The following is a 14,256-nucleotide window of genomic DNA, read 5'->3' as shown; positions in this document are numbered from 1 at the left end:
TGAGAGAGTGAGAGAGAGAGAGAGAGAGAGAGAGAGAGAGAGAGAGAGAGAGAGCGAGAGGGAGAGAGAGAGAGAGAGAGAGAGAGAGAGACTACAACTAGACAACTAGCAGTAACACAAGGCGCCTGGGAGGATGTTTCTAGTTTAATTAAAAGCTAAAAGCTAATAGTCTCCACTAGTGTATTTTTAGTCTGCCATCCCCACTGAGTAAGAACAGGTCTCTAACCAGAATAACACACACACGACACACATACTACATTACTGTATAATGAAAACATACTATATCGCTGTATGCTAGCACATAGCAACTCCTTGCCTTAACAACAGTTGAGTCAGGTTCAGAGCAGACTTACTGTGTGTGTGTGTGTGTTGTTGAATATGTTCACCAACGTGTTAAATGTCAGTTTTCATTCAAACAAATGGGAAGTAAAAATCTGAACACTACAAACTTGTCCAGCTGCATCTGATCTTTGTGAGTAGTTTATATTCTGGTTTTCATGGAGGTCAAGTGCCAAATAACTCCCATGTTAAAACTAAGTGGAATATTGCTTTAAGATTAAGATTAGATAAAAATAAAAGTTCCTTTCTAAAAGTTCCTTCCTTAACATTTTGAACGCTGCCGCTCAGGGTAACTAGCTCCGACTTTGCTGCTCCTAACCTCAGACAGGCTCCACAGTTGTTAAAAATGTTTAATCTGGATCAGAATGATCCGGATTTGGAAATCCCATGTTTTGCTATCCAGGATCAGGTAATCCATCTTACTTTTGTGCCGGTTTTTCAAAGCAACATTGGATTGGATCACCCTGATCCAGATACAAACTTTTCAAGATTACCAAATCCGGATTACCAGTGCTCTAAATGGGACTACATATCACAATGTAGGCTACTAGCTATGTAAAGAACAACAGGTAGAATAGCCAGCGTGGGGTCACTTTAAGTGTTTTTATTTGAAGAGACAGAAAACAGCACAATAAAACAATACAAACATCCCCTTCCATTTTCAATTTCTTTTAAACAGTCAGACCCCTCATCTGACCCACAACAAATAAATAAATACAAACAAATATACATTATTCACAAATACATTGTGGATATTTTGAACATGTGTTTTAAATCATAAAAAGGCTAAATGTCCAATAGTTAACAAAATAAAGAACGTTCAGAGTTTTTCTTCATTTGTGGAGAGACCAGCTTTTTGAAGCCCTGCTTTTAGGAGGTGGATCTCAAGTCTGGCTTTGGTTTGCTGTAGTTGGGTAAGAGTGATTTGTTCCTCTGCCAGATGAATCTGTACTTCTGCTCTTTCGGTTTCTCGTTTAAGAAGTGACTTATAGGCATCATCATCTTTGTTTGGCAAAGAACGCCTGTTTTTTGCTTCAGCATGGTCCTTTGTTGCCCTGGCCTTCAGATTCTTCCATCTAAATTTCACTTGCTCCGTGGTCCTCTTCTGGCCAGACCCCATGGCATTCACATTCTGGGTGATTTCAACCCAAATGTCTTTTTTCTTTTTGTTAGTCACTTCTCTACCCTTAGTAGAATTAAAACTTCCTACTATTGAGGCATAATGGCACCTAACACCCTCCAGCAGTGCGTGGGTTTCTGCAACAGTGAAATTAGGTCCTTTTGAGTCCATGGTTCCACCTCTTTGGTGTAGTGAACATAGAGTTTATAGGCCTTGGGCATGATTGATTTAATTGAACACAAGCCAAAGCACATCAGCCTTTCTCAGAGGACTTACAGGGAGGCACTGACATGGCAGGTATTGTCCATTGCCATCACCGTTTTGGTAGGAGAGGATACCGTCAAAGGGTGTACGTTGAGTGTACAAAACCACTGGAGCAATACACCACTGAGGAACTGTATGCTCGGTTTCGCTTTGGGAATGCTGATATTAAGTACACTGCAGACCTTGTCAGGCCAAAACTTCAACGCAGAACCCGAAGGAGTCATGGTCTGTCTGTGGAAGAACAGGGCCTCATTGCTCTACGCTTCTATGCATCTGGGACTTTCTACCAAGTTGTTGGTGACAATATAGGAGTGGACAAATCAACTGTGAGTGATGTGGTGAAAGCTGTGTCAATCGCATTGGCCAGCCTGGTCAATCAATTTGTTTCATTTCCAAAGGATGACCAGATTGCCCAGACCAAGCGCAAGTTTTTTCTTTTGGGGAACATGCCCAATACTATTGGTGTTATCGACTGCACTCATGTGCATATACAAGCACCTCATGAGAGGGAGTGGGAGTACGTCAACCGAAAGGGGAGGCACAGCATCAACATCCAACTTGTGGGCGACGCTGACCTCATCACAAACTGCGTCGTGAAGTGGCCTGGGTTTGTCCATGATGCGCGTATCCTGAGGGAGAGCGCTCTATACAGAGAGCTCCAAACCAACCGACCGGATGGCATAATATTAGGAGACAGTGCCTATCCACTCCTACCATGGCTGATGACCCCTTTTCTTGCAGCAAACACACCTGAGCAGGCACATTTCAACACTGCTCATTGCAAAACAAGATGTGCAATTGAACGTTTAAATGGAGTTCTGAAGAGGCGCTTTGCATGCCTAAACTACTTGCGAGTGGAACCACAGGGAGCATGCAACATAATACTTGCCTGTATTGTCCTGCACAACATCGCTACCAGGCGCAATGTCCCTCTCTGTGATGACGTTTATGATGCACCTGAGCCTGTTGAAGACCCAGACCAACCTCCGGCGTTCTCTCAGAATGAATGGACGTGCAATAAGGGATGCAACTGTTAGAAACTACTTTTGACTGGTTCATCTCTGATGATTGTGTCATTGTAATTAATATACAGTGATAAATGGCAGTTCAAATTAAATACATTATTTTTGTTTGATATTGACAGCTGTTTGGGGGATTATTTTATGGGGACAAAATCCTTTATTTTTTTTACTGTACTGAAAGGCTTAATAGGTAGCCTAATGTCTACTTTATCTACTTTATCACTGTAACGGTTAAACAAATCAAGTGCAAAATATAAATAAATGTATATATACTACATGGTACAAATGTTGTATTATTTGACCAATTTTAAAGTTTTATTACATTTTGTTCCTGAAATCCACCCTGAATCCACCCTTCTGCTGGGATCAGGATAATCCAGATTTTTTGGATCAAAGGTATCCCAATCCTACTAAAAATTTTGAACAACACATACTGAAGGTTTGATCCAGATCAAAACCAAGACTGGATTACGTGATCTAATCTGATTTCAGAATCCTTTTTTTCTTTTGAACAACCCATTTTCAAGATTTGATCCAATCCGATAGCCGAAATCCGATCAGATTACTTTTGAACAACTGGGCCTGAAGCCGGTGCCTGTACTATCTAAGTAGAGAGCTTGGTATGTCGCCACCTTGCCTTAGCCTATTGCCTGCCATGTACCAGGCCAAAAAGAGAGGCTTAAAGGTCTATGTAATTTTCACATGTTGGCAGCCCCGAATGGCAGCCACAGGTAACAATTTTAATTTTAAGGACCGCAATAACTAGAAACCATATAACGTGATGTTAATAAACTGCACACAGCCCTGGCCAGTCTGTGAAGTGACAAGAGATGCAAAATATTGAATGTTTTCCACAGAAAATGTAAATGTCTTCATTTGCGTTAGCTCGATACTTTCATTTTGAAAGAATGGGCAATTGGCAATCAGACTCTCGCTGATCACTCCCCTATGAGTGTAGCAATCTTCCCCCCTTACATAGACCACGCATGCAGACACTGGCAGCTAAATTCTTAATTGTGAACAGTCCTTCTTTAGCTGATTACATTACAGAGAAATGGAAAACCCTTTTGATTGAGAATGAAACATTAGAGGTGAGCCCCTCTACCCTGTGGGAGGCATAGGAGGTGCTATTATATCCCTCTGTACATCTCAGCACAAAAGAAAGAAGCTCTTAAGAACCAACCAGAGCTGGAGAGGACAATTTCAGGACTTAGAGAGAGAATTTAACTCTACACCCTCCAACACTGGCAAGACAATAATGCTAGCATGCCAATGACGATGACAAATTCAATATCTTTACTCCAAGACATCAGTGGGGATATACTGTATATCACAAATCCACTGATACAAATAAGACTATGAATATTTTTTCAATCCAAATCTGTATTCATTAAAATACATGGAAGAATCTGTTTTTGAGGCCATATACACTGATAAGGAATGGGGAAGCTCCAAGCCTGATGGCTTTTGAAATAGTAGGTCCCCTTACTGCAGAAGAGGATTAGGGCCACGCAAAAAATTTATTAGTCTGGATTAACAAACTCAGAATTCTCAGAATCCTGAGTTTATTCTCGGAATTCAAACTTTATAAACTCAGAATCCTGATTGCAGGATCCAGATGTGCAAAGCTGGTAGAGATTTAGTTTATTTTTATTCACTGCTATACTTCCTTGATATGTACAATATAACTAACATCTCATGCAAATGGGAAAGGAACTTATGAATATATTGAGGACGTCTGGCAAGAAGCTGGTCGGGTCAACCTTCACATAACAGATTTGCAGCATTCCTACTTTATGCAGTAAACGTCACACTAATCTCCACTGATTTTTGGAGTGGAGGTGTATCTCAGTTCTGAAGCTTTATTGCCTGTGAATTGAGCAATATCTTTGAGGTTAAAATGAAGAACAAGCCGGTACTTATTCTGGGCTCGCTCTCTAGGGAACTTAAACTTCTCTCCTCACGCTACAAGGTATGTGATTTAACTGCTACTCCTCGCCTGTAAATACATTTGAATAAACTGGTTTAAAGAAACTCCACACACTGCCACACTCGTATACAGAGAGCTCATGAAAGAATAGGTGCGATGTTAAAAGGCAATGAATGGTCATTTCTAGCAAAATGGTCACCTCTCCTTGATTATCTCCCTGCTGAACTAACTTTGCTCCCTTTAAAAGGGCCAATGCGCTTTAGAGTGGAAACTGCTGTTTTATGTGAATTGGGAGTGGGTAAGACGATAAGATATGATATAAAAAACAAACCAAAACCCACACATACATATAATTTAACACCAATAAAAAGAACGCAAAGCAACCCATTGCACAACCCCATTGCAACTGTGCGCTTCCCCTTTGAGTTTAATTGGCGGATTTCAGAAAATGAGGACCTAATTGATGCAATCGAGGCATTCATTCAATCAGTTATCATGCATCAAACAATGCAGGTTTATGCACCATGCACCATAATATAAATTGAGTGCAACTGTACACTGATTTTATTATTTTCAAAACTAAAAGTTCCATAAAAACCGAAGCTAAAAGTCACAGATTTCCATGTGATCAGGTGGAGCTAACTGTCTTCTATATCTGATATGACCTGTAGCTATTCTGAAGAGGTGGTTGAAATTCCATATCCTGTCACTGCAATACAAGCAACTGTGTAAGTATGTCTGTGACTATGACAGTGCGCAACTCTTGTGACAGCTCATGTGACAGCAGAAAACTGACCAGGATAGTAATGAGGAAACGGAGAAAGACATAGAAAAAGGGAAGATGAAAGAAAGGGAATTCACAAAGCTGACCAACAGGCAGAGAAGTAAGACAGTAGAGAGAGGAAAAAAATAGATTGAAAGAACTAAAGGAAAGGGGATTTTTGATTGTTCTCAAAGATGTAATGCAAGAGGAAGTGTGCTTGAGTGTGTTCAAAGAATTGGTCACACTATTCATCTCTCTTTCACAGTCAAGAGACTGAGGAGGAGAAGGAATTTAATGCTGAGTGAGAGGAGAGTAGGGAGAAGTAACAAAATGAGAATGACAAGTAGAAGAAGGAAGAGAAGAAAGAGGAACAGAGGAAGGAGCTTTAGTTGCCTCCCCTAAACACACACACACACACACGCTCACGGTACGCACCCTGGATGGTCCTCTGTATAAACAGCGTAGCTGGTCCCAGGACTGTTCCTGCTGGGGGTCCAACGTCGCCTCTATGAACACCTGGAACACAGCAAAGAACCATGGGAACTGTAGTGAAATCATATATGCAGAGATGTACCTTGTTTATCCTGACATCTTGGGAAGGGAGGTCATTGTAGAAGTATGCAAAGAGTGCAATAAACAAATGTAGCAGCAGAATGCACTGCAAAATGACATCAGACTTTGGCTCTATTGAAATGGATGAGGGGTAACAATGACCTTGAAATTTCATAAAATGCCAGTGACACTGGGAGAATAAAAAATATACCTTGTTGTGCATCAACAGTATCCCTTTTTGAACGAGGGTTTTGATGGAACTGCCCCTCCCCACATCCCACAATATCAGTTATCTTATAGTACCAGTTACTGGGATGGGGAGGCCATGCAGTGGGAAAGACAATGTTCATTAAAGCCAGTGGAGCAGAATGGTTGTTGATTTGGTTGTGTTTTTGTTTATTGATTTATTTCCTGTAATAAAAGAATTTTATGGCTAACAAATTGCTGAGCTACCCAAGCATATTGCATTAATCTTGATAGAAAAAAAATCCTATTTTGGTCATTATAACAAGATCTTTTCTTGTATAACAACATTACAGGAAAATTATAATTATGTTATAACAAGATCTCAACATTACAAGGTAGAATTTGGTTTCAGCATTGTAACTTCTTATTTGCAAGTGAAGCGGAAACCCAAATATGTTGCTAATCCCAAAACATGTCATGTTTTATGTGAAATAACACATTTTAACATCATTCAGGTTGATTATGTTATATATCAATAACTATGACATAGAAAAATGTGCGTATGGACATGTTTTACAAGGTTAGAACCTTCCCCTTTAATTTTCCCTTCACTCACAAATAAGAAGTTACGAATCAGAAACCAACTTCATGATCATTTTCACATAATTATGAGAAAAGCTCTCATTACAAAGAAAATATCTTGCTATAATGAGGGACCTGGAGAATTTTTTTCAAAAAATGAATGCAAATATGCTTCATATGTCACCACCTGCTGTACTCTATAGAAAGTGACATCACCTGGCACCAAAGATCAGCCAATAGCAGATGGCCAGTTCAGTACCCTACTTTTCACCATTAGATGTCAGGCTTCACCTCAAATTTGGGTTTGGGGTTTAGTTCCTCTTTAAATGACGTCACCTTGTTTGTTTCTAATGGGGTACCTACTGTGTGACAGTTTGGCTTTGCTAGCTGTACAGGTGTCCCAAATATTAAGTGAGTTTACCAAGATAGGTTTCCATATCATCAGAAATACAATAGCGGTTACAGGCTTTGAAAATTAAATTGATAAATAAACTCAAATTTACTTTTTCTATAAATACAGAAATTAAATCATGGGTTATACATGGACACAAAGACATTTTGTTGTGATCCAATATTCATTAAAAAAAATAATGTTACAGGTAAATCTAATAAATGTTAACTTACAGATGGAATACAGGGGGATATGTGTGGTTCACATGCCCCTCTTCCAAAGGACAAAAAAAAGGCAAAACTCTCTGCAAGTCATTGTGTGAAACACCAGATGTCAATCCAGACGGGATTAAAATGACAGGACGTCAACACAGTAGGTAGGTAATTTCAGACAGAATTTTTAACAGGGTAGCCGGAGAGAATTACTGACAATTAATATTAATAGTCTGGTAACATTGTTTTTACTGGAGTGAATCAGTGATTTTAATCCCAGATCAATGTTAATAACCTACTGTTTTTCAGGGAAGTCCCACATCTTCTGTCAATTATAGTACCGTCTGTATTGATGCTATGTGATTCAGAAATTACAAATACTTTGCATTCACTCTGCATATTCTGAAGTCTGACAGACATGATAGGCTATGCCCCCATAGTCATTTATAGAAGAAATAAAGTATATGCCGTCCAGATTGCTAATGGATTCTAATGTACTAGATTACATTACCAACATTGTCTTGCGATATTAATCCCATCCAGACAGCCAGGCAGGATAAAATTCCTGTGGTCCGGAGGTAAAAATGACAATCACCAGACCCTCACTGGTACTAATGCTGTCCAGAGAGGGGGGAATCTGGGGACAGCGCACCAAATCTGGGGACTGCCCTGGTCACCCTAATACAGCACCTTTTTTCACCAAAGTTAGAGTTCTGTAGAGTTCTGACCAAAGTTAGAGTTCTGCAGAGTTCTGTAGAGTTCTGACCAAAGTTAGAGTTCTGCAGAGTTCTGTAGAGTTCTGACCAAAGTTAGAGTTCTCTAGAGTTCTGACAAAAGTTAGAGTTCTGTAGAGTTCTGACAAAAGTTAGAGTTCTGCAGAGTTCTGACCAAACTTTGAGTTCTGACCAAAGTTAGAGTTCTGTAGAGTTCTGACCAAAGTTAGAGTTCTGAAGAGTTCTGACCCCAAATCCCAGAGAGCAAGCATTAGCACAGTAGCAAGGAAAAACCCACTAGCTTTCAGAAAGAAGAAATGTTGAGAGGAACCATCCATTTGGTTCAGTTTGGACAGTAACATATTGGTGGCTCCAAACATAGACCGGGGTGTTGTGCCAAAGTTAGTATCCCCCCACCTCAATGTGTGTGATGCGTGTGCATTTGCTTTGGCGCCATCGTGTGGCGATAATCAACAACAGCACAAACATAAATCTTTTTCCTCTCTCCACATGAGTATCGTGGGATTTCAAAAGAAAAGGTCACTGGTCTGGGAGTCTAAGTGTGACAAACAAATTTTACAAAGTCAATATGGTGCATCACAGTGCCTTATACAGCCATATATATACTTTCGGGCAGAGCTGCAGTACCGCGACTGGCCACTTTTTTTGATTTTCGTGTCGTCTCCACCATGGTCTCATTTGTTTAAGGTAATTATACCAAGGTATCACAATTAATTTGACAATGATATACTGATATATTTGAACAGGCAGTTAGGATACAACATACAAGGCAGGGCTGCACTCTCTGGGCTCTGATAAAACCATACCTTTTTCCCATGAGCCTCTGCTCCTCCGTCACGATGGACTGATGTAACACGAGTCTGAAATAAGGAAATGGGGAGGGACGGGGGTATTAGGCTTGTTGGCTACAGTAAGTCAGTCAGCCAGTCTAAAAATGAACTCTCTTTATATTGTGGACTCTCTGTGTTTACCTGTACATATGTAATTATGTGTGTGTGTGTGTGTGTGTGTGTGTGTGTGTGTGTGTGTGTGTGTACCACTACCATTGTGCTGTGACTGGCTCATTTTTTTTAATTTTTATGTAGCATATTCATTAATGTTTCATTCATCAGACCTACTTTCTGTCTCATTCACTCCCTGCTCTCTCTACTTTTTCTCTACAGGTGGAAGTAGAGAGGGGAGGAATTAATGAGGAATTCAGCAGGAATTCATGGTTGACACAAAACATTTCTAAGACCTTTTTGCATTCCAGCAAACACACTATAATTTAGTGATGGGCCACTTAACAGCTATCAACTCAGTGATTTTATTGGCATGACTTTTTACAATATTGCCAAAGCAGTAAAAAAATTTTTACATAAAAAACCCCATCAAACAACAGTTTGTCCATTGAAACCAGACTGAGATGATTATTTGGCTTGAAAATATTTAGTATACAACAGTACATAATCATCAATAACTATAATAGGAATTATAATATAATGCAAGTATTTCAAGGGGCAGCAGCAACAGAGCTGCTTTCAATGTTAGTGTGATGGAAAGGTATTTAGTTTTCGACTTTAGTTTTTGAACACAGTAACAATGACAAAGACTAGTAACGATAAAAGCAATGCATCCATGCTGTAGGCTATTTATTCTTAATGCAGTTGTTTAACTGAATATTAAGCTTATCTTCCCTCGCTTGGTTTGGTTCTACTGATTGTAGATCGATCAGAGTGATGCTTGTAATACGCAATCGTTTAATTGTTTAAAAAAAAAAACCCATGACAAAATATTGGATTGGGAGTATGACTCTGTACCATACATAAACACAAATGCACACACACCTGTGCTAGGGAGGTGCTGCGGCCTCTTCCTGGTTCGCTGGAGGCCCCGCCCCTGCCTCCCTGGCTGGAGGAACACTTGTAGCAGCTCCACCCCTGTTGGCGTTCTGAGGTGAAGCCCCGCCCACAGTCCTTCTGCTGCAGACACTGGCAGTGGTAGAGGTGGCCACAGCTGACAACACACACACACACACACACACACACAGACACTTAAGTACTTGTAAATGTGTTTAGATGTGGGTTTGTCATAGCGCTGTCTTGGGATACAGGAATATCCCTACCTGAATATGATGATCTCCTCAGCTGAGTCCTGCCTCCTCTTGTACTGCTGTAGACAGATGTTACAGTGGTCTTGTCGTGGGTGGAGCCCCCTAGTGACAGCAGCTCGCAGGTGAGCCAGGGACCAGTGGAGGTCGTGGTTCAACAGGCTGGTGGTGGTTTCCAGTAAAGTCTAAACAGAGAAACCAGCTTTATTAATCAAGACATGCAAACCTGTCTTTTAACTGACAAACACACAAAGCTTCCTATATATGAGATATATACAATAACAAAGAGGAAAGAAGAAAGGGATTAGAAGGAGAAGGAGAGGGCTGAGAAGGGAAGGGAGGGGAAATACGGATTAAACACTGTTACATGGACGTGAAGGAGGAGAAAACACCTTAAAACACCATCATCAGAGCGGAGAGGTGGGCCAACAAGAGAGAAGGGCAGAGAAAAAAAAGAGAGAGAGAAAAGAGAGAGACCTATTCCCTATTAAGAAAAGAGGGAGAAAAAATTACCCTGCTTAATTGTAAACCACCTTGGCAGTATGGCTTGCCAGTAAAGCAACTTTGAACTGTAAACTGATTTGTGAGGTGTGAGGGAAGATGGGGAAAATGAAATGAGACCTGCAATGAGCGTGCGTGCACACACACACACACACAAGTATATGTCTATGTCTCCCGGTCTCTCTGTCAGATCAAATATGTTATTTCACACTATTTCATCAGCTTTATGACAAAGTGTGTGGGCTTGTGTGTGTGTGTGTGTGTGTGTGTGCATGCGTGAGTGTGCGTGTGAGTGAGAGAGAGGTAGCTGTGCGCTAGTGGTTGTGCCATTTAAAAGAAAACCCAAAGTCTCCTTGATGTTTCCTTTGATCCTGGACACTTCAGTTAAAATGTGGAAAGAATGTGAATGACCCAGCCAACGCTGAAAACTACAGAGCTGGGGTTCTAATCTGTGATGTCATCAACAGACACTTTCTGGGGTGGAGATTTTACAGCTGAGCTTTGTTTCATAGCAGTGCAGACAGTTGTATGGCATGATGGTGGTATGTATATTTAATGAGGGGTACACTAGTCTACATGCCATGGCACTCTGTATATATGTATGACCTTCTCTAGACTTGTTAATGTGAATATGATGCACATTTGCACATCATGTTTACTGCTGTAAACTCACATACCTGCTTCTTCAGTTTTCACACTTATTTATATTTTGCATAATTGATGAGAGCATAGCCACCAAAATAATCCATGTGTCACTGGTAGATCATTGGCTCCGGTGCCACATGCTAACACTTTAGCATACATTATGTTGAGTGATAGTAGGTTTCATGCTAACACTTTAGCATAAATTATGTTGAAGATATTATAGTAGGTTCCATGCTAACACTTTAGCATACAGTATGTTGAAGATAGTATAGTAGGTTCCATTCTAAAACTTTAGCATACTATGGTGAGTGATAGTAGGCTTCATGCTAACACTTTAGCATACACTATGTTGAAGATATTATAGTAGGTTCCATGCTAACGCTTTAGCATAATATGTTGAGTAATAGTATGTTCCATGCTAACACTTTAGCATACACTATGTTGAGTGATAGTAGACTCCATGCTAACACTTGACTCGATTACTGTAATTACTGTAATTACTGTAAACTGTCCTGTTTTCTGGTCTACCAAACTCCAATATTAACAAGTACAGCTCCTGTACGGGCCCACGCTATACGATAGATTTCTGTCCATTGGGCTGTTTTGGAATGTCAACATGGTGGGAGAGGCAGAAATACAGTAGCCTAGCTTCGCTCATAAGGGTGCTACTTCATAGAAAAAAGTTAAATTTACTTGAACACATTGTTTTATCACTCACATTGGGTTGAAAATAGGAAAGAATGTCTAGTTTCTTCTTTCTCAACATTTTCACAACACAACCTGTCAGCTCCGCAGCTCAGATTAAACTGTCTGTGGCTGTCATTTGATTGTGCGTTTGTTTAATGTCGCCCGGCTTCCCGTCCAAGCACTGCCCAGCCGGAAAACTTTGGTCATAAAACGAACCGAGCCAGTAGTTTAAGCTCCTAAAACAAGTACAACCACCGGTACTGCCGGAGCATGCGTTACATCGTCAAATTCACTCCCGTAACGGCATACCGGTGCGTTCCGGCCCAATGACCCCTTTGATAAAGCCTAGATTTGTTTCCTCTGTCAAGAGACTCGAGGCTAGTGAGATCCAATATGGCATTATCAGTGTATGACACTGAATGTTGTGTTTAGCCCACAGGAGAGAGGCCATCTCTTAGTCAGAGACGCCCTCTAGAAGCAATCTCACGAAGCGACATTTCACTAAGCGTTACCTGACTGACTGACTGACTGAATGAATGAATGCATGACTTGACTTTGCCGTGTGATGCCCTCGGCTGCGCTGTGGGAAAAACCTTCAACTTGTACAAAATACTGCTGCTAGAATATTAACTAAAACTACAAAATTTGATCACATTACACCCGTTTTGACCTCCCTTCACTGGCTCCCAATTCAAGCTAGATCTGACTTCAAAGTGCTTCTGCTAACATATAGGCCTAAACATACATACATACACGGGCTCATGCTGTCATATTTTTCTGACCTCATCATCTCTCTTTTAAGATGTGGGTATCCAAAGTTCATGAGGGGTGTGTGTGTGTGTAAGTGTGTCCAGTAGATCATGTATAACTGAGTTTATGTATGAAGCAATTAGCAGATAATGATGTGCTTCTGGAGCGCTACATTATAGGCAAGCTAAATAATGCATGTTAGCCTTTAGAGTAGCGTGCGCGCACACACACACACACACCCACACACACACACACACACACACACACACAGAGTGTGTTACCTGTTCGTAGTTAAAAGTCTCCAGCATGCCCAGAATGAGGCCTTGGATCTCTGCCAGCTTTCCTTTCCCATAAACCGGGTCCTGACACAAACACGCAGAGTGTCATGTAATTATAATAAATAACATATGACTGTAAATAAGGTATAGATCACTATCCATCAACTAAATGCCTAACCAAGACCATCTTTTCCATCTTTAATGCTCTTTTCAATGTAATAAACTAATAATCTGTGGCATTTTCATATAAACAGATCTCTGTTTTGCTACTCTTTCTATCACCGGTTGATATAACACAATAGTGATTTAACCTATAGCCACTTCATGAAAGCCTTTCTTCTTTCTCTCTCCTCATCTCTATTTTTTACCCCCACCTCCTTTCTATCTCTCTCTCAGAATGGAAGCCTGTTCGATGAGGAGTGAGTATTGTGTTGCTTCTGTACTTTCTGAACAACGCACTTAAAGACAAGAAATAACACACTCATACAAGTGGGGGGAGATAAAGGTGGGCAGATACAGACACAGGGAGGCTACTTGATGAAACACACACACACACACACAAAGGGCTATTACCTGCAGTATTCGCTGGATGATAGCAGGCAGAGGGATAAAGCTGCTCATACTGTTGAGAACCTTCATCGTCAGCTCCTTCAACGCTGAGATACACACACACACACACACACACACACACAGTTGGGGGGGGAGGGGGGGGTATGCAGGGTTACATATTACATTAACTTGTCTGGACAGATTTGTTTTGCTTATCCTATCAATAACGTAGCTGGTCTAAAACAGGATCTGATGCCCTGGTAAAAACAAAGAAAGAAAAGCGACTGTTATTGTGCGTCTGTGCCCATCAGGACTACTGAAAAATAAAATGGAGCACTACGTGCGTTGTGTATGAATGATGTGATTCTAGTGATAAGGCTAAGAACAACAATGTATGAATGTGTAATGTTATCATTTCTGACAGATGAGAAGCTTGGTCTTAACTAGGGTTTGAGCAATATGAGCTGCTGTGTATAATAATAAGATAATAATAAGATAATAAGATAATAAGATAAGATAATGAAAAGAAGAAGAATCATCATCATCATATCGTTATATAAATGTAATCAATCAAACTGCATCTTATCCATCATATCAGAGGTGGACGACACTGACTGGGCAATAGCTGATTTTTAATAAAGGACAATATTGGCCTCGTCTGA

General features: G+C 40.5%; 1 protein-coding gene across 1 annotated transcript in view; it reads right to left on the bottom strand.

Annotated features, from left to right (window-relative positions):
• vps8 (VPS8 subunit of CORVET complex) overlaps positions 1 to 14,256 on the bottom strand; it is a 73,499-nt gene that overhangs the window by 3,953 nt on the left and 55,290 nt on the right. Inside the window, exons 39-44 of the mRNA XM_078288662.1 lie at positions 13,619 to 13,701; positions 13,049 to 13,129; positions 10,200 to 10,369; positions 9,922 to 10,090; positions 8,902 to 8,955; positions 5,874 to 5,954 (exon numbers count right to left, since the gene is read on the bottom strand). Coding sequence (XP_078144788.1) covers positions 5,874 to 5,954; positions 8,902 to 8,955; positions 9,922 to 10,090; positions 10,200 to 10,369; positions 13,049 to 13,129; positions 13,619 to 13,701 — 638 coding nt within the window. The remainder of the gene's footprint in view (positions 1 to 5,873; positions 5,955 to 8,901; positions 8,956 to 9,921; positions 10,091 to 10,199; positions 10,370 to 13,048; positions 13,130 to 13,618; positions 13,702 to 14,256) is intronic.

Source organism: Centroberyx gerrardi, chromosome 15, assembly GCF_048128805.1.
Source record: "Centroberyx gerrardi isolate f3 chromosome 15, fCenGer3.hap1.cur.20231027, whole genome shotgun sequence".
NCBI lineage: Eukaryota > Metazoa > Chordata > Actinopteri > Beryciformes > Berycidae > Centroberyx > Centroberyx gerrardi.
The sequence above is the reverse complement of the archived record's forward strand: the minus strand, read 5'-3'. Positions and strand labels throughout refer to the sequence as shown.